Here is a 21,282-nt window from a genome sequence, read left to right as displayed (position 1 = left end):
CTTAAAAAATCCAAATCAACTTTATTGGTCACGTACACAGATTTGCAGATGCAATGAAATGCTTGTGTTTCTAGCTCCAACAGTGCAGTAATACCTAGCAATAATGTTAATAAAATTAAGAAATATCAGAATGAGCAATGCCAGAGACAGGAATATATATATATAACACACACACACACACACACACACACACACACACACACACACACACACACACACAGTAACAGCAGGTAGCCTTGTGGTTAGAGCTTTGGGCCACTAACCGAATGGTTGCTGGATCGAATACCTGAGCTGACAAAGTAAAAACATATACATGATCAATTACAAATCTTATCAGTTATTAAAGACTACCAGAACCCACTGGGGTTGTCCAATTGCATTAAAGGAACTACAGGACAAAATACAACCCCTCCAAACCAAAAAGGCCTGTGTTGTTGATGGGATCCTAAGTGAAATGATAAAATATACAGACCACAAATTCTAATTGGCTATACTTCAACTCTTTAACATCATCCTCAGCCCTAGCCCCATGTCCTAGCCATGTAGGGGTGGGTGGTGAGTGGACTCCAGCCTTACAGCTCCAGTGATTGTGTAACGGATCGCTGTGAACCTCACAGCCCCCTCCCTTTTTTCCTCTCTACTGCCCTCTCCTCTCTCTCCTACTACCCCTCTAGCTCTCTGTTCCCTCTCCTCTCTCTCCTACTACCCCTCTAGCTCTCTGTTCCCTCTCCTCTCTCTCCTACTACCCCTCTAGCTCTCTGTTCCCTCTCCTCTCTCTCCTACTACCCCTCTAGCTCTCTGTTCCCTCTCCTCTCTCTCCTACTACCCCTCTAGCTCTCTGTTCCCTCTCTCATACCAGTACAGTATCTTATTTTTCTTATCGTCTCCTGTGGCCACTCCACTCTCCTCTTTCTTCACCCTTCTCTCATCTCATCCTTCCTCTCCTCCCCCTCTTCTCCTCTCACCCAGTGCTCTAGGTGTCATACGGAGGAAAAGCAAACTTATGAGCCTAGTAGACCCTAAGACTAGAGCCTAGAAACCTCCCTCCCTCATCTGCCTGCAGAACATAAGACTAGAGCCTAGAAACCTCCCTCCCTCATCCGCCTGCAGAACATAAGACTAGAGCCTAGAGACCTCCCTCCCTCATCCGCCTGCAGAACATAAGACTAGAGCCTAGAGACCTCCCTCCCTCATCCGCCTGCAGAACATAAGACTAGAGCCTAGAGACCTCCCTCCCTCATCCGCCTGCAGAACATAAGACTAGAGCCTAGAAACCTCCCTCCCCCATCCGCCTGCAGAACATAAGACTAGAGCCCAGAGACCTCCCTCCCTCATCCGCCTGCAGAACATAAGACTGGAGCCTAGAAAGTGTGTGTGTGTGTGTGTGTGTGTGTGTGTGTGTGTGTGTGTGTGTGTGTGTGTGTGTGTGTGTGTGTGTGTGTGTGTGTGTGTGTGTGAGACAGAGTCTTATTATGTGTCTGTCTGTGTTCTCTTGGCTGTGGTCTTCTATTTGTGTCAGCCGTGTCATCTGTGAGTTGCGATGGTAAACCATAAACTGTCTGTCTTCATACTGAACCAACATGAAGTCACGGTACAGTTACAGTAGACAGAACATACTGTCACTTCCTTCATTGTGGATCTATCCCATTTTCCTCACCTCATAGTCAATGGCAATTTTTTATATTTTATTTTTTATTTCACCTTTATTTAACCCGGTAGGCCAGTTGAGAACAAGTTCTCATCTTCGACTTGGCCAAGATAAAGCAAAGCAGTTCGACACAAACAACACAGAGTTACACATGGGATAAACAAACGTACAGTCAATAACACAATAGAAAAATCTATGTACAGTGTGTGCAAATGTAGTAAGGTTAGGGCGGTAAGGCAATAAAATCGGCCATAGAGGCGAAATAATTACAATTTAGCATTAACACTGGAGTGATATATGTGCAGATGATGATGTGCAAGTAGAGATACTGGGGTGCAAAAGAGCAAGAAGATAAATAACAATATGGGAATGAGGTAGTTGGATGGGCTATTTACAGATGGGCTGTGTGCAGGTACAGTGATCGGTAAGCTTTAAGATATAAGTCTCCAGCTTCAGTGATTTTTGCAATTCGTTCCAGTCATTGGCAGCAGAGAACTGGAAGGAAAGGCGGCCAAAGGAGGAATTGGCTTTGGGGGTGACCAGTGAGATATACCTGCTGGAGCGCGTGCTACGGGTGGGTGTTGCTATGGTGACCAGTGAGCTAAGGCGGGGCTTTACCTAGCAAAGACTTATAGATGACCTGGAGCCAGTGGGTTTGGTGACGAATATGTAGCGAGAGCATACAGGTTGCAGTGAGAGCATACAGGTCGCAGTGGTGGGTAGTATATGGGGCTTTGGTGACAAAACAGATGGCACTGTGATGAGCCTTGTGTCACTGTGTGCTGTTAAAGACACAATGGTCCCAGAGACTCCTGTGTCCAGTTTTGTGTCTGTGGGATATAGGCGTGTGTGTTCCAGACGACAGGCCACACTGTGCCCACGTGCGGTACCCACAGGGAGGGACACAGCCAGGCAGCCACGAGGTGTGGAGACAGGGGAGGAGAGGGGGAGCAGGAGGGACAGGGGAGGAGAGGAGAGGGAAGAGCACTGACCCAAATAGTCACTCTGTTCCCCCCTCTCCCTCTCTGTCACACACGGTCCTCCCCCTCTCACACTCATCACGCTCTCTCTTTTTCTTCATCTTTTTTTCTGCCCCTCCCTCCCTCTCTTTCCCCTCCCACCCCCCTCTCTCTCTCCCTCCCTCTGTAACTTCCTGTAGTGGGAAAAGCAGGGCTGGGATCAAATCCACCCCACCCTCTCGCCACCCTCTCCTCCCTCCCCCTCTGTCTCTGTAACTTCCTGTAGTGGGAAAAGCAGGGCTGGGATCACACCCACCCCACCCTCTCTCCACCCTCTCCTCCCTCCACCTCTCTCTCTGTAACTTCCTGTAGTGGGACAAGCAGGGCTGGGGTCACACCCACCCCACCCTCTCCTCCCTCCCGCCCTCTCTCTGTAACTTCCTGTAGTGGGACAAGCAGGGCTGGAGTCACACCCACCCCACCCCACCCTCTTTATTCCTGGAACTCCCCACAGTGTGAGGTCCCAGGGGAGGGGAGACACAAAAGCATACCCCACATACCCTTTGCCCCCATGTCTCTCTCTCTTTCTCTCTGACACATGCATACAAACAGTCCCCCAAGCCCCTTGCCCCCTCAGCTGGCATCTCAGCTCTCTCTTCTCAAAGCGCTGGGTGAACACAGGAAGTAGCTTAGTACAGATAGAGAGAAAGGGGGTGAATCTCAATTGCATACTCATTGCGTCCTCTTCTTCGCCTCTTTCTCAAAACCCATTGGAGGAGAAGGTCAGAGGGGAGGGACCGCTGGCTTTCTCATCCAATGAGTTTTGAGAAGGAGGCAAGGAGAGAGGAGTATGCAATTGAGATTCTCCCAGTGGAAGAGAAGGGAGGGAGAGGGGAAGCTAGCCTAGTTAGCCTTCCTGACTGACTCTTTGTGGATCTACTGCTCTCTGTTGTGGTTAGCTAGCTAGTCAGAGGTGTCGCATCACATTGAGCTCACTGCTTACTTTTGTGACTATAGAGGGGTCTCTGTTCCTCTACAATGGGCATTGGGAGAGGACAGCATGTGTGAAGGGGGAGGGGTGTGTGTGGGGGGGAGGTGTGTATGTAGTTGGGGGATGGGGTGTGTGTGTGTGTGTGTGTGTGTGTGTGTGTGTGTGTGTGTGTGTGTGTGTGTGTGTGTGTGTAGTGGAGGCAGGGGTGTGTGTGCATATAGTGGGAGGATGTGTGTGAGTGGAGCCACACCTAGGCTGATTGGGGGACCACACCTCGGTGAGGAATCTGCTGCAGCTGGGTCACATGTCTGCCCCTCCTCCTCCCTCCTTCCCCAACCCCACCCCCACACCTAAACAGTTCCATATTGCAGCCAACTCTTTCTCTCTCAATTCAATTCAATGGGCTTTATTGGCATGGGAAACATGTTTACATTAGGTTGTATTTACAGTGGTGTTTGTTCTTCACTGGTTGCCCTTTTCTTGTGGCATCAGGTCACAAATCTTGCTGCTGTGATGGCACACTGTGGTATTTCACCCAGTAGATATGGGAGTTTATCAAGATTGGAATTGTTTTCAAATTCAAGTCTGTGTAATCTGAGGGAAATATGCTACAGAGCCTTCAGAAAGTATTCACACCCCTGGACTTTATCCCCATTTGTTGTGTTAGTAAATGGGATTAAACTGTGTCATTTATTGCTAGTGATCTGCACAAAATACTCTTGATGTCAAAGTGGGAAAAAACCACTCATACACATCATGACTAGATAAGTATTCAACCCCCTGAGTTAATACATGTTAGAATCACATTAGGCAGCGATTACAGCTGGGAGTGTTTCTGGGTAAGTCTCTAAGAGCCTTCCACACCTGGATTGGCCAACATTTGCCCATTTTATTACCTTCTAAATTCTTCTTCAAGCACTGTCAAATTGGTTGTTGATCATTGCTAGCTTCTACTAAGCTAACATATGGGATTGTATTAAGATGGTCACATATTTAAGCCCTTATTTTTGTTAGAATCATCTACCTCCATACTTCCATTCATTTGTATGGGTTAGCTTCAGATGAGTCCCATGACACTTGTGTTGGTTGTAGAGCAAAATGGAGAACACCATCTGTTTGTGAGAGTCTCCCCTTTACACAGTGGGGTCATATTTTCTGTATGTCTCATGGTCTGACAAACACCGCTATAGCTCGGCCACCTTCCACCGCAGATGCGGAAGGCCGACATAGGCGGATGCAGCCAATACAAAAATACATATCTCTAGTTTAAACTGACACATTTTGATGGGGATTGTTTTATTATATTACTTAGATAAACGCACGGGTGTGTCAGTAGACTCTTAAGGATTTGTATTTTTTATTTCTATATATTTTTTGGTACTTTTACCCCTTTTTCTCCCCAATTTTTGATATCCAATTGGTAGTTAAAGTCTTGTCCCATCAGCCGCAGCCCTACGGACTAGGGAGAGTCAAAGGTCAAGACCCTTGCATCCTCTGAAACACGACCCCGCCAAGCCGCACTGCTTCTTGACACTCATCGCTTAACCCGGAACCCAGCCGCACCAATGTGTCGAAGGAAACACCATCCAGCTGGACATTTTACTACATATTTTGAAGCATGTCTTACCTCGCTTTAAAGTAGCCTCGCCAAAATGTAACCAAAAATGCAGGCAATTATTGGGAGAGACAAATACAATATGACGTCCATCTAACCTGGAGGAGGAAATGATTGTCCTAAAACAAACAAACGTAGCACTGACCCAATGATAGACTGTGAATATGCACACTCACCGGGGAGATGGCTGATGTACTCTAGTGGTGCCAATAACTTTTCGCTCAATTAAGTTGAGAATTTTTATAATTAAAAGACAGTTTGGAGTCTTTTCATTGTCTTCTATTTACAGCAATAGCCATTTCATTTTCCAAACTGTTTTTCTGCGATTGAATTTTTTTATGTTGCGATATACCTGGCTGGGTCTCTCTGCTTTTCACTGGCAGTCATAACTCAACAATAATCTATTTGGTATTTGCTGCATGCTCTGCCCAAATTGTGGGCCCTTCCAACTGTAGGCTATGAAGTGTGGCCTGTGTGGCCAAATCATGCTTTCTGATGTAGTACCCTATTTTGAATCATTTTATTTACATATGTAAATAAGCTATTTAGGCTATATAATTTTGGCAGTTTAATTCAATGTACTTTTAGGGAAAGCTTCCCCTAGACATACAGAAGTGCCACCTATGTATTCTAACATCTCATGGGAATTCGGTAAGAATGATGAACACCGTTGCATTGGAGTTGCATGTTCTGTTAAGATGAATTAACATAAACTTAATGTGATTTCTGGCATTCTGAGCACCGTGGGTGGATGCCCTAATCAGGTTGCGCAACCGATGCATATGAATCCAGGACATGTCCGGTAAATTAAAATGGTGCCGGACACAAATTTCCGGACCCACAGTTTCCTAAGGAAACCCTGATGTGTGTGCATGTTATGTGTGTGTGTGTTGGAGTGTCAGTGAGTGTGTAGAGTCCTGTAGGTGTGCATAGAGACAAGGCAACAAAATGTTTAAATGCATGCGTCAACTCAGTCCACGTAGCCATTCTGTTAGCTATTTAAATAGTCTCATGACTTGGGGATAGAGGATGTTCAGGAGCCTATTGGTGTCAGACTTGCCGTGTGGAAGCAAAGAGAACAGTCTCCAGTCACACCGCGCCTGATATAGAGGTCCTGGATGGCAGGGAGCTCGGCCCCAGTGACGTATTGGGGTGTCCGCACCACCCTCTGTAGCGCCATGCGATCGAGGGCGGTGCTGTTGACATACCAAGCATAGAGTGAGTCCAGGTAATTATTTTGTTACCTTTTTTTTTTATACTTATTTAGTCTTGCCATAACAAAGGGGTTGACGTTTCAGCTTTTCATTTATGCTTCATTTGTACACTTTTCTAAAAACATAATTCCACTTTGACATCACAGGGAATTGTGTGTAGGCCAGTGACAAAAATCTCAATTTAATCCATTTTAAATTCAGGTTGTAACTCAACAAAATGTGGAAAATGTCAAGGGGTGTGAATACTTTCTGAAGGCACTGTATGTGTCTCTAATATTGTCATACATTTGGCAGGAGGTTAGGAAGTGCACCTCAGTCTTCTCTCGAGAACCAGGTCTGCCTACGGTGGCCTCTCTCAATAGCAAGTCTATGCTCACTGAGTCTGTACATAGTCAAAGCTTTCCTTAATTTTGGTGAAGGACAGAGGGGGGCTTGACTTAAAAAATTGCAGAGTAATAACAAAAATAGAAAATCCTGAGCAGTCAAATGAATGCTTTAGTGAATCTAGTGTTAACAGAGATACCACTGTGACTGACCATTTCCTAAATACGTCTATATAACATACTGCTTTTAGAATTGTAATACCATAAACAGAACTGGAGTTATAACCAGTTTTAAGAGGGCATGTCATTTTTTTAAAGGTTTTCCCCCATTTCCCCTCCTCCTCCCGACAGTGGAAGGTGCAGTGCCCAGTTGATAGTCACCCTGATAATTTCCTCAACTGAACATAAACTATACCCAAACTAATTTCACACATATAACAGATGAAATAAATGGAGTCGAGTATGATTGGGGAGAATGGGTGAGTTGATGAGCAGGGGAAGCGAACGATGCATAATTATGTAATCACCAGTTATGAATGAAGAACAGGGCTGGCCATTCTATTGTATTGATACTGTATATTCTAATTCTAATCTCAAAATGGTATGTACCCTATATCAATCCACGTGTCACTGTAGCAGTCTTATCGGTCGACTCCTACACAGTGAGAGTGTCCGGAATTTACAACGTCAAAAAGACCAAGACGAATGGATGCACGTGCTGCGTCAGCGCTGCTACAACATCCGACTGAAAACCACTCAGGTGGTTGGGAAGAAATGAATCATGACATCTCTGATGATTATTCTTCTGATTCTGGGCCTCATTCTGAACCTATACATGCGAGGCCTAAGCGTTAAAAAGCCAGAACGGTGCTCACTGAGCAGGTGCCCGCGCCACCACCATTAGAAAGAGATGGCACCGTTTGGATAGAATAAGCCGGTGACAATGCTACGGGCCGATTATCAGCACTAAATGTCATCACTGAGCGAGCAGGCCCTACATCTCAAGCTAAAATCAATATCGGCATTGCACTCGTTGTTTATGTGGCATGGACGTACAGCCCACTGTACTGTGGCTGAGGTGCACAGGTGCTGAGGTGTATGTACCATTCTTTAGAGAAACCACGTCACGGAATCGTTCCAGAAAGATCATGCGTTACCTCCATTTTGATGACAAAGAAACGAGAACGTGACGCCTGGAAACATGCACATTTGCCATGGAATCCGACGTTTGGAACAAGTGCAGACAATACTTGACTGTTTGACTGCTGTCATATCGACACTTTTATATTCATTACAATACCATTATTGGTTTTGTGCAGATTATCACTATTTATCAAGCACACTTGTCACTACTGACGTTTTCACGCTCACCGTGCGTCTGTGGTTGGGGTATTTTATTTAGTCGTTATAAAAATACGCTTTTTCCGTGTTTTAACCATATGCTTTCTGTTTCATAGTTGTAACAAAGGCATCCCACAAAAAGAATGTATTGAACACTTCAATTTTGGTGTTTTTTGTTTTGACATACATCCTACAGTAACATAAACTAATGAACATGCTATTGTCTTATTTGAAATAAAATTTAAATCGTATTCTAATGTTAATCGTATTCTAACTGTCATAAACAACCAAATTATATATTTTTTGCGATCGCATATATGATATGTATTAATAACGCTGTTAAAATGTTGCTGTCAAAATGACTGCTTGTTAGATTGAAGGGGGGTTCCTCGTGGCCCAGCGGTTCTGGTGTTAAGGGTCAAATAGCATTCCAGTTTGCTTTTGGTTAGTTTTTTCAAATGGGTCAAGTAATTATCTTTGTTTTCTCATGATTTGGTTAGGTGTAATTGTGTTGCTGTCCTGGGGCTCTGTGGGGTTTGTTTGTGATCAGAGCCCCAGGACCAGCTTGCTGAGGGAACTCTAGTTCAGGTTCATCTCTCTGTAGGTGATGGCTTTGTTATGGAAGGTTTGGGAATTGCTTGCTTTTAGGGCCTTGTAGAATTTAATGTCTCTTTCCTGGATTTTGATAATTAGCGGGTATGGTCTTTAATTCTGCTCTGCGTGCATTATTTGGTGTTTTACGTTGTACACAGAGGATGCTTTTGCAGAGTTCTGCATGCAGAGTTTCAATTCTGTGTTTGTCCCCAATACTTAAATCAGTTATAGAACCCACTGCTCTTGATGTCAGGTCTCGGGTCCACTCACCAACCAAGAATTCACAAAATGGGACAAACACCCAAATGAGACTATGTATTTTTTTATTTCACCTTTATTTAACCAGGTAGGCCAGTTGAAAACAATTTACATTTACAACTGCGACCTGCCCAAGATAAAGCAAAGCAGTGCGACACAAACAACAACACAGAGTTACACATGGAATAAACAAGCGTACAGTCAATAACAGAATAGAAAGTCTATATACAATGTGTGCAAAAGTAGTAAGATTAGGGAGGTAAGGCAATAAATAGGCCATAGAGGCGAAATACTTACAATTTAGCATTAACACTGGAGTGATATATGTGCAGATGATGATGTGCAAATAGACATACTGGGGTGCAAAAGAGCAAGAAGATAAATAACAATATGGGGATGAGGTAGTTGGATGGGCTATTTATTGATGGGCTATGTACAGGTGCAGTGATTAGTAAGCTGCTCTGACAGCTGATGCTTAAAGTTAGTGAGGGAGATATGAGTCTCCAGCTTCAGTGATTTTTGCAATTCGTTCCAGTCATTGGCAGCAGAGAACTGGAAGGAAAGGTGGCCAAAGGAAGTGTTGGCTTTGGGGGTGACCATACCTGCTGGAGCACGTGCTACGGGTGGGTGTTGCTATGGTGACCAGTGAGCTGAGATAAGGCGGGGCTTTACCTAGCAAAGACTTATAGATGACCTGGAGCTAGTGGGTTTGGCGACGAATATGTAGCGAGGGCCAGCCAACGAGAGCATACAGGTCGCAGTGGTGGGTAGTATATGGGGCTTTGGTGACAAAACGGATGACACTGTGATAGACTGCATCCAGTTTGTTGAGTAGAGTGTTGGAGGCTATTTTGTAAATGACATCGCATGCAGAGTTCTTCAAAAATAACCTTCATGTACAAAGCAAAACCCCAAGCAGTACATGCAGACCAGAGAAGACTAGAGAAGAGCCCCCTCAGCCAGCTGGTTCTGGTGCTCTGTTCACAAACAGACCCCACAGAGCCCCAGGACAGCAACCCAACCAAATTATGAGAAAACAAAAAGGTAACTATTTGACACACTGGAAAGAATCAACAAAAAAACGGAGCAAATTGGAATGTTATCTGGCCCTAAACAGAGAGTACACAGTATCAGAATACCTGACCATTGTGACGGACCCAAAATTAAGGAAATCCTTGACTATGTACAGATTCCGTGACCATGGTCTTGCTATTGAGAGAGATCGCCATAGAGGGAAGACAGGCTATGTGCCCACTGCCTGCAAAATGAGGTGGAATCTGAGCTGCAATTCCTGACCTCCTGCCAAATGTATGACCATATTAGAGACACATATTTCCCACAGATCATTCCCACAAAGAATTTGAAAACAAATCAAACATTGATAAACTCCCATATCTGTTTGGCGAAATAAAGCAATGTACCGTCACAGCAGCAAGATTTGTGACCCGTTGCTATGGAAACAGGGCAACCAGTGGAGCACAAACAGTGTAAATACAACCTATATTAATCTGCTTACTGATCTTCCTCTACTATTCCTATTACAGCTATTTGCACATTGTTAAAAACACTAGACCGTTGATAATAGTTTTTGGTTTCTCCTCACTTTTCTGTATTGTTTATTTCACTTGCTTTGGTAGTGTAATCCAATGTTTCCCATGCCAATAAAGCCCCTTTGAATTGAAAGAGTGTGTGCGTCTAGATTGTGTGAGTGTCTCTCTCTCTCCACTCCCCTCTGCTTCTAGAGAAGGGTGTGACTGCCTACCAGTGAGAGAGAGGGAGGGGACACAATACTTCTGTTGAGCTGCTTCTCTGTTTCTCTTTCGCTCTCATTCCCTCACTGGCAGGGCTAGGTTTAGGCTTTCTCTCTCGCTCTCTCTCTACTTCTATGTCTCTTTCTCTTTTCCTCTCGCATAGGCCTACCCTTATTTCTATTATTTGTCTTTCTGCATAGCACAGTTTTAGAGTAGTAGGCCTACCGTTTGAGAAGAGGGTAATGCTGGTTGTATTTGTGTGTAATTTCCTATTTTCTTACCTGTCTCTACTCCTCCTTCCCCTCCCCCTGTTCTCACCTCTCCTCTCTTATGGCTTTGTTATCTTTCTCTTTGCCTCTCTCGACCTCTATCTCACCTCTCTACTGCTTTCTCTCTCTCATTCACCCAACTCCTCCTCCTCTCATCTCTCTGTTTTGTATGTCAGGGTATGTAACAGTTGGCTAGCATGTCCTTTCTCCCTGTGTAGCAGTAGTCTAACTGTTCCCCTGTACAGATTACTGTGCCTCTCTCTTTCTCTCTCTCGCCGTTCTCTATATGTGTTATGTGTCTAACGTGTAATCTCTTCCAGTGTAACTGTTTCTCTTCTCCATATGTGCTACTACTGGCTAACAGTCCTCTCTTTCCCTCTCCTCTGCAGTGCCAGTCGAGTCCTAAGAAGGCCAGCAGTGGTGCCAGCTCCCAGTCCCAACCACAACCCAAGGAGCCCCAAACCAAGAAGGAGCCCCAAACCAAGAAGGAGCCCCAACCCAAGGGTCCCAAGAAGGAACCCAAGACAGAGCCCCAGACCCAGGTGGAAGAAGAAGACATGCCCTCAGTACACATCAAACCAGAACCAGAAGAGGTGGAGTGCACGGTGAGAGAAGGAGAGGAATGGGTGAATTAGTTGGTGTAGAGGGACAGTGAGAAACAGCTCTGAATGGTTGTAGGTGTAGAGAGAGGCTGAAAGAAAATGGAGACCGGGTCTGTCTCTGGACTGTTAGAGAGGGTGGAGGAAAAGGTGGGGTGGTGATGACTGGCTGGAGAGTAAAGAGTGAGAGAGAGAAGGGTGGAGAGGGTGTGGATGGTTAGATAAGAAGAGTAAGGGCGGGGGAGGCTGGTGAAGAGAGGGAGAGAGATGGAGGAGGGGACCTGCAGAGTGGGTGGGGTTAGGACTGTGCAAACTAAGTTACAGAAAATTCTGAATAAAATGTTTGGTGTAGGACAGATTATTTGGAATAGGGAATCGTGGCAGCTTTAAATCAAATCAGTTTATTTGTCACGTGCGCTGAATACAACAGGTGTAGACCTTACAGTGAAATGCTTACTTACAGACCCTAACCAACAGTGCACTTTTTCAGTAAAGAATAGGTATTAGGTGAACAATAGATAAGTAAGGAAATAAAAACAACAGTAAAAAGACAGTGAAAATAACAGTAGTGAGGCTATATACAGTAGCGAGGCTACATATAGGGCACTGGTTAGTCGAGCTAATTGAGGTAGTATGTACATGACTGTATAGTTAAAGTGTCTATGCATATATGGTAAACAGAGAGTAGCAGCAGTGTAAAGAGGGGTTGGGGGGGGGGACACAATGCCAGATAGTCCGGGTAGCTAATGTGCGGGGGCACTGGTTAGTCGAGATAATTGAGGTAGTATGTACATGACTGTATAGTTAAAGTGACTATGCATATATGGTAAACAGAGAGTAGCAACAGTGTACTTTATAGGCCTAAGTTACATTTCTATGTGCAAAGCCGTGAATGTAGAGAGAGGGGGGGAGTTGGGTAAGCAATACAAAGTTACAGAGCTTCTAGAGAGAAATGTGTTGTGTAGAATAGATTCTCTGTCATGTGAACTAGGTAATCATGTTGGCTCTATAGGCCTGTGTTGCATTTCTATGTGGTACGTTGTGAATGGAGAGAGGGAGGGAGGAAGAGTTAGAGGGGGGAAAGGGAGGGGGATGGGTGGGTGGATGGGCTGATGGGGCGGGGGCTGGGTGGGCCACCATTACATAAGTGCTCTTTAGAGAGGGGTGTGGTTGGGTTGTCGTGTGTGTGTGTGTTTGCCCGCACCCTTGTTTGTGTTTGCCCACGCATACATGTTTGCCCGTGCCTGTGAGTGTGTGCACGTTTGTGTGTGTGTTGACCACCACTCGTGAGCCACCCAGTAAAGATTACTACAAGCTTCACGCCGTTGATCTATGGGTGGGTGGTGGGGCATTTCTGGGGCAGCGGACACTTTTTGGTAACATGATACCCTCGCGGGTCCCACTCCCATTCACAAGTGGGGCGATAGCAACGATTTTTTATATTTTGTGTTGTATTGGTTTTGCCCCAAACATGACACTTTGTATTCAGGACAGAGCGTTAATTGTTTTGCCACAGTTTTTGCAGTATTACTTTATTGCCTTGTTGCAAACAGGATGCATGTTTTGGAATATTTTTATTCTGTACAAGCTTCCTTCTTTTCACTCCTTTTCTGTACAGGTTTCCTTCCTCCCCGGCAACTCAGTTAGAAACAACGCCTGTATCTTTGTAGTGACTGGGTGTATTGATACACCATCAAAGTGCAATTAATAACTTCACCATGCTCAAAGGGATATTCAATGTGTTTTTTTTTACCTATTTACCAATAGGCATTGGAAAACCTCCCTGGTCTTTGTGGTTGAATCTGTGTTTGAAATGCACTGTTCGACTGAGGGACCTTACAGATAATTGTATGTGTGAGGTACAGAGATGAGGTATTCATTCAAAAATCATGTTAAACACTATTATTGCACACAGAGTGAGTCCATGCAACTTATTATATGACTTGGGCTTGTCATGACGAAGGGGTTGAATACTTGTTGACTCACAACATTTCAGCTTTTCATTTTAAATTAATTTGTCTAAGGACATTTTCGGACGCTTTTTGTTAGACAGACACGTTCTGATTCAATTCAAAATGTTTTCTCCCATTTCATGCCTCCTGAACACAACCCTGGACCCTGCCAGACTGTCTCAGTAGTAACAGCCAGAGCCAGAGGTAATACTAGACTGAACAAGTAAGTGGGAGATGGATAGAGACTAAGAGAAGTAGAGAGAGGGGGAAAGGAAGTAAGGGATGGACAGAGTGAGAGGGAGAGAGAGAACTAGAGGATTAGTGTCTCCCCCAGCATTAGATTCACTCTCAAGGGAGCCTGGTGTAAGTCTCTGATTTGTCTCGCTCTTTCATCTCACACACACACACTCACTCACTCGCTCAATGTTGGGTCAGTCGCAGTGCTCAGGTATTCTGCCACTGTGTACTCTCTGTTTAGGGCCAAATAGCATTCCAGTTTGCTCTGTTGTTTGGTTAATTATTTTCAATGTGTCAAGTAATTATCTTTTAGTTTTCTCATGATTTGGTTGTGTCTAATTGTGTTGCTGTCCTGGGGCTCAGCGGGTTCTCTTTGTGTTTGTGAACAGAGCCCTAGGACCAGCTTGCTTAGGGGACTTTACTCTAGGTTAATCTCTCCGTAGGTGATGGCTTTGTTATGGAAGGTTTGGGAATCATTTTAGGTGGTTGTAGAATTTAACGGCTCTTTTCTGGATTTTGATAATTAGCGGGTATGGTCTTTAATTCTGCTCTGCATGCATTATTTGGTGTTTTACACTGATACACAGCGGATGTTTTTGCAGAATTTTGCATAGCCACAATTTGGTGTTTGTCCTATTTTGTGAATTCTTTGTTCGTGAGCGGACCCCAGACCTCACAACCATAAAGGGCAAATTGTTGAGTTTTACAGTATGTTCCTTTTTGTAGCATCGAAGGCCCTTCTTGCTTTGTCTCTCAGATCGTTCACAGCTTTGTGAAAGTTGCCTGTGGTTCTGTTTAGGCTGAGGTAGGTATAATTTTTTGTGTGCTCTAGGGCTATGGTGTCTAGGTGGAATTTGTGTTTCTGGCAACTAGACCTTTTTGGAACACCATTATTTTTGTCTTACTGAGATTTACCGTCAGGGCCCAGGTCTGACAGAATCTGTGCAGAAGATCTAGGTACTGCTGTAGGCCCTCCTTGGTTGGGGCCAGAAGCACCAGATCATCAGCAAACAGTAGACATTTGACTTCAGATTCTAATAGGGTGAGTATGGGTGCTACAGACTGTTCTAGTGCCCTCGCCAATTTGTTGATATATATGCTGAGTATACCAAACATTAGGAACATCTTCCGAATACCGCTTAAGTTTTTATGTATCCAATAAAAATCTACAGTTCAATATGTTTCTATCGCATTTTCAACTCTACTGTCACAAACTGTAAATGTGTCTACTCTGGTATTGGCACGTGCACCTTAGCCAACCGTGCACCTTAGCCAACCGTGCACCTTAGCCTACCGTGCACCTTAGCCAACCGTGCACCTTAGCCAACCGTGCACCTTAGCCAACAGCTCACAGATGCAGTGCAGGTAGGCTGTGTGGGTAGCCTATTCTACATGACGAGATTAGTATGGATAAGGCTGAAAATATGTGTATTGGTCAAAAGGTAGCGATCATCATGTCAGCAGAATAAGACCCTTGATATTTATTGAAAGGAGCATCAAGCTCATCACCGTGCACTTTCACCACCTTGTGAAGTTCATCATAGTTTATTTCATCTGTAGCCTAATAAACTGCATGCTTTCCCGAGTCACCACACACCATATCATCGCCGAATCCATGTTTACTTCAATATGATGGTTATTATATCAATATCTGTGCAGAAAGGCATTTCCACCATGGCATTTCCATTTTACCGACACAAAACAAATCCCGCCATGTCGAACGAACAAATTATCTGTCGGTATTTATAAAATTGTACCGTAACTTCCTGTTTCTGTCACAGCTGTCTTTTTTTTTTATACGGTTTGACTTTACTCACAGAAAAAGTGTGGATTAAAACGTGGTTAATGTCATGGAAAGAGCAGGTGTCCTTAATGTTTTGTACAGTCAGTGTATATGTTGAAGAGGGTGGGGCTCAAGCTGCATCTCTCTTTCTCGCCTAGGCCCCTAATATCGAGGGAGGCTTCCGCTCTCTGGTAGCCATGGCAATGGGGCTCTGGCGGGAGTTGGAAAGACTGTGTGATGTAGTCTGCTTGCCCACACCCCTCCCTACCCCATCCTTCCCCCCTCACACACACCCCTCCTCCACCTCTTCACTGCTACCCCACCCCGTCCCTTGTAACCCTCCGCACAACACACCACTACAGCCAAAGGCACACGCAAACACAAATACACACAGTTAAACTGACACACACACAAAAATGAATACCTGCTAGCAATACATTCTTATTTGGATACTTTCTCTCTCTCTCTCTAGCAATCTCTGGCTCTCTCTCTCTCTCTCTCACACACACACACACACACACACACACACACACACACACACACACACACACACACACACACACACACACACACACACACACACACACACACACACGGGTTTCCGTTAAAATAATAAGAACATTTAATAAAATTCCATGTCAAATCCTATTGCATGGTATGACCGTTAGGGTGCAATGAAGTTCTACCACAGTCATACAATAGGTGGCAGCATCTGGAATCCGCTTCGGGCAGGTGAAATGTTGTACCGAAGACTACCGTTAATTCACGTTGACTCTAGTGTTCCTTTCATTTGTTATGTGCATTAGCGACTCACAACAAAAAAGATACCTAGCCAAGTGATTTCAGTTCTTCTCCCTACATTCTCTCAGTTTCGCTCCAAGCGTTCCCTCTACACACACGCATGCTGTTCACCCAAGCACCTATTAGGCCTACAGAAATGACTGAAAATCTAACTGATGGGATACACAAAAAAACTGTTGACAAGCTACATTCCTTGCCAAATCATGCCGACTTTATCACAAATTCAAAATGGACAGGTCAATTAAAGTAGGGAAGTATGTGTTTCAACCACGAGTTGTAGTTTTGGTTTTTTGCTAACTGCAATTTCTTTAAAAAAAAATATTTTACCTTTATTTAACTAGGCAAGTCAGTTAAGAACAAATTCTTATTTACAATGACGGCCTACTCCGGCCAAACCCTAACCCGGACGATGCTGGGCCAATTGTGCTCCCAATCACGGCCTGTTGTGATACAGCCTGGAATCCAACCAGGGTCTGCAGTGACCCCTCTAGCACTGAGATGCAGTGCCTTAGACCGCTGCGCCACTCGGTAGTGGCTTTTAGAATGGGTTTAGAATAGGTTAAAACCCTAACCCTAAACCTAGGTAGGTTCCAGACTGAAATATGCAACAAAAACATTGTTTTTATGAAGGCAAATAGCGTATTCGTATGAATTAATCTAGAGGTCTACTTATTTTCATTATTAACAAAAGCCTGCCCACGAATTTCCTTTTATGAAGAAAAAAAAAATCCCTTTATGATGATGATCGGGACTTAGTGGTAGTTTTGTGATAACTGCATTATGATTTTCGTTTAGTTTTAACATTAAGGATTCAATTTCGTTTAAACGTTCGTCTAACACACACAGAGATGAATGTAGTATCGCTAGGATGCAGCTAGCTCTATTTTCTGTCCCTGTTCACCCACAGTCAGTCATGGTGTTGTTGTCCAGGGCGAGTTAGTTCTCCTGACGCAGAGACACCAGTAACTCCACTTCGGGGTGTGTGTGCTTGTGTCAAGTTGTGTTGTGTTATTGTTTGTAATAATCAGTCATCTTCAAGACTTTATATTGATGTGTTTGTTGTTTGGGTTTGACTGACGGCTCTTTATTGTGTGTGTTCGTGTCATGCACTTAGATTCTGTGTTTTCAACTGTTGTAACTACGATCAACTGTGGGCTCCACCCTGCTTTAAAGCACTGTGTGTGTGTGTGTGTGTGTGTGTGTGTGTGTGTGTGTGTGTGTGTGTGTGTGTGTGTGTGTGTGTGTGTGTGTGTGTGTGTGTGTGTGTGTGTGTGTGTGTGTGTGTGTGTGTGTTAAAGCCCTGCACGGGAATTAATTTTAAGCCCTATCCGAGACGTTCAGGCCCTACCCGATTTGCTTCTGCCAAATTTAAGGCGAACCCAAAATCTGAAATAACTTCCCCCTGTAGTATCCACTAGCTGCTTGTCTGTCTTTTGCTCCCTGCGCTGCATATGCTCTGTGCATGGCTCTGCTTGTGTGAATATCCATAGCAAAGCCTCTGCTTTCTTCACTCTAAAGTCTGACAAAACTCAAGGAACATTATTATTTTGGGGAAAAAATGTGGCTCAGTTGGTAGAGCATGGTGTTTGCAACGCCAGCATGGTGTGTGCAACGCCAGGGTTGTGGGTTCGATTCCCACGGGGGGCCAGTACAAAACAAAAAAAAATGCATGAAATGAAATGTATGCATTCACTACTGTAAGTCGCTCTGGATAAGAGCATCTGCTAAATGACTAAAATGTAAATGTAAAAATGAAAAGAATCTTTGCTGTGGACTCTGATAATATTCTGGTCATGTTTTTGACGAGGTTGAAGCACTTCTGATACCATGATATATACTACGCAGCAGATCGCAAGCAAATGTCTTTGCTTCAAGTGTTAATGATTAATTTAGTGATAGCCGAGTCCTACCCATACCCTAGTTATTGATGAAAAAATAGGCCTAGGCCCTTTGAGCTCGGGACAGGTACCAGAGCTTGTGTGTGTGAACTGGTTGCACAAGTGTAGTGTTTGTAACGCAAGATGGAGCAGAGATCGCATTCATTTTAGGAGATTGCAAAATATTACCTTTTTATTCAAGACAGGAGAAACGTATTGTTTCAGTTGATAAAAAAAAACATATTTTGTTTAGTTACTTTCCTCTTTTTTAGCAAGTCAAGCTAACTTTCACATAGCAGCCAACGTTAGCTAGCTTACTCATAGCAGCCAACGTTAGCTAGCTTACACATAGCAGCCAACGTTAGCTAGCTTACACATAGCAGCCAACGTTAGCTAGCTTACTCATAGCAGCCAACGTTAGCTAGCTTACTCATAGCAGCCAACGTTAGCTCGCTTACGCATAGCAGCCAACGTTAGCTCGCTTACACATAGCAGCCAACGTTAGCTCGCTTACACATAGCAGCCAACGTTAGCTCGCTTACACATAGCAGCCAACGTTGGCTAGCTTACTCATAGCAGCCAACGTTAGCTAGCTTACTCATAGCAGCCAACGTTAGCTAGCTTACTCATAGCAGCCAACGTTAGCTAGCTTACTCATAGCAGCCAACGTTAGCTAGCTTACTCATAGCAGCCAACGTTAGCTAGCTTACTCATAGCAGCCAACGTTAGCTAGCTAGCTAACTAAAAGCTAGGTAGAAGATACTATAGCAACACAAACGTCATTATCATCAACTATTCGGAGGCTACAGTCATATAATATAACTGGCTTGACATCCAGTGTTGTATTATATAACATTATTGTTAAAATAGTACTCATTTATACAGGGTATGTACGGTCATAAATTGTGGAAAAGCCATGAATATTTAAGCGTTTTAGAAAATTATCAAATCCGAAAAGTTTTAGAAAAGTCATGGAAATTAATTAAATTATTTCTGTTAATGTAATTTATTTAGGCACAGTTTTTAAATATTTTATAAATTTAAAATCAACATATCAGCCAGGATGGGAATGACACTAGCACATCTGTGTTTGCGTGCATCACCTGCATAGTGCGAGACGAGTGAGCCGTTACTCAAGGAGGGAGAGACAGTTGGACATTGCAGCAGCAGGTAGGCCTAGCCTATAAAATATGATAGAGATCAGATGAACTAGGTAGCCAATTAAAAACATATCTTGTACCCTCTAGTTAACTGTTAAGCTATTATTAGCTTGTATTAATGTTTAAGTCATGTCCCAAAATATCTTCCACCGACACTCGCAAATTACTTTTTTTTCAACGATTCATATGATTAATTTAAACTATTATTTTTGATAAAACAAAAGATTCACTTCTCCATTGTATTAGTTGGGATTCGGTTCAATCGCGGTGAATCGAATCATGTGAATCAAAATAATAATTTGTAAATCATGAACATTCATTTTAGATGTAGCCTTCCTTTTGGATGGTGTGGCTTCAAAACGTGTTTTGTAGATAGTACTTCCAGTTGATTTGGCCATTTCAATGTATACGGCATTGCAACTCAATACATACTAGTCAGCCTGCAAAGTAAATACATCTAAGGTAGCTAAGATAAACATGACTAAACTAGAAAAGGTACATTTCCTGAAAATGTGTGGGCTTGCTTCAGCTGAATAAAAATATTTGTAGCCTACCATAGCCATTTGATCTTTGAGATATTGAATGAGCTAATTATTTCAAAAGGCATAAAACGTATTTGGTTGTAATGTCGCAATGTTTTACATCAAGGGTGGTCCACCATCCTCCAGGAGAGCTAATGGATGTTCCCCTCTTAAAAAAAAAAAAAAAAAAACATTTTAGAAATGAGCTGCTCAAGTGGACCTTGATAAAACTCTCTCTGATGTGTTTGAGCAGGGCTTGATGAAAAGCCTGCACACCCAGTATTTCTCCAGACTGAGGGTTGACCATGTGTTTTATACAGTTGCCTAACAGGTGTTCAATACTGATAAAAAAATAAATAAAATCCCATGTTTCATGAGCTGACATAAAAGATCCCAGAAATGTTCCATAAAAAACCTATTTCTCTCAAATGTTTTGCACAAACTTGTTTGCATCTCTGTTAGTGAGAATTTGTTATTTGCCAAGATAATCCATCCACCTGACAGGTGTGGCATATCAAGAAGCTGATTAAACAGCATGATCATTACACAGGTGCACCTTGTGCTGAGAACAATTAAAGGCCACTATAAAATGTTCAGTTTTGTCACACAACACAATGCCACAGATGTCTCAAGTTTTGAGGGAGCTTGCAATTGGCATGCTGACTGCAGGAATGTCCACCAGAGCTGTTGCCAAAGATTTGAATGTTAATTTCTCTACCATAAGCTGCCTCCAACATATTTTTAGACAATTTGGCAGTACGTCCGTCCACACAACCGCAGACCATGTGCATGGTGTCGTGTGGGCGAGCGATTTGCTGATGTCAACATTGTGAACAGAGTGCCCCATGGTGGCGGTGCGGTTATGGTATGGGCAGGCATAAACTACAGACATTGAATACAATTGCATTTTATCAATGGCAATTTGAATGCACAGAGATACTGTGATGAGATCCTGAGGCCCATTGTAGTGCCATTCATCCATCACCTCATGTTTCAGCATGATAATGCATGGATCTGTACACAATTCCCAAAGCTGAAAATGTCCAGCCATTGAAGAGGAATGGGACAACATTCCACAGGCCACAATCAACAGCCTGATCAACTCTATGCGAAGGAGATGTCGTGCTGCTTGAGGCAAATGGTGGTCACACCAGATACTGATTGGTTTTCTGATCCACACCTCTACATTTTGTTTAAGGTAAAGTATCTGTGACCAACAGATGGATATCTGTGTTCCCAGTCATGCATATCATTGCACACCATGTGTTTGAGTAAAATCAACTATATATGTAGGCTACTGAGCTTGTTTGACGCTTTAAGCGCACTGTGACAAAATTATTAAGATACACAAATGACTCGAAGGAGCCTAACGAGAAGAAAAACACCTGT

The 21,282-nt window shown here is 43.6% G+C and overlaps 1 protein-coding gene across 5 annotated transcripts in view; it reads left to right on the top strand.

The window, feature by feature from the left end:
• Positions 1-21,282, top strand: part of klf8 (Kruppel-like factor 8) — a 92,037-nt gene that overhangs the window by 42,115 nt on the left and 28,640 nt on the right. For 3 of the 5 annotated variants that reach the window (XM_014195717.2, XM_014195719.2, XM_014195716.2), the window contains exon 2: positions 11,353-11,568. In XM_014195717.2, coding sequence (XP_014051192.1) covers positions 11,353-11,568 — 216 coding nt within the window. Of the gene's footprint in view, positions 1-10,727; positions 10,952-11,352; positions 11,569-21,282 lie in introns of those variants that run through there. The other 2 variants (XM_014195720.2, XM_014195718.2) reach the window with 2 other exon arrangements.

This window comes from Salmo salar, chromosome ssa04, assembly GCF_905237065.1.
Source record: "Salmo salar chromosome ssa04, Ssal_v3.1, whole genome shotgun sequence".
NCBI lineage: Eukaryota > Metazoa > Chordata > Actinopteri > Salmoniformes > Salmonidae > Salmo > Salmo salar.
The sequence above is the reverse complement of the archived record's forward strand: the minus strand, read 5'-3'. Positions and strand labels throughout refer to the sequence as shown.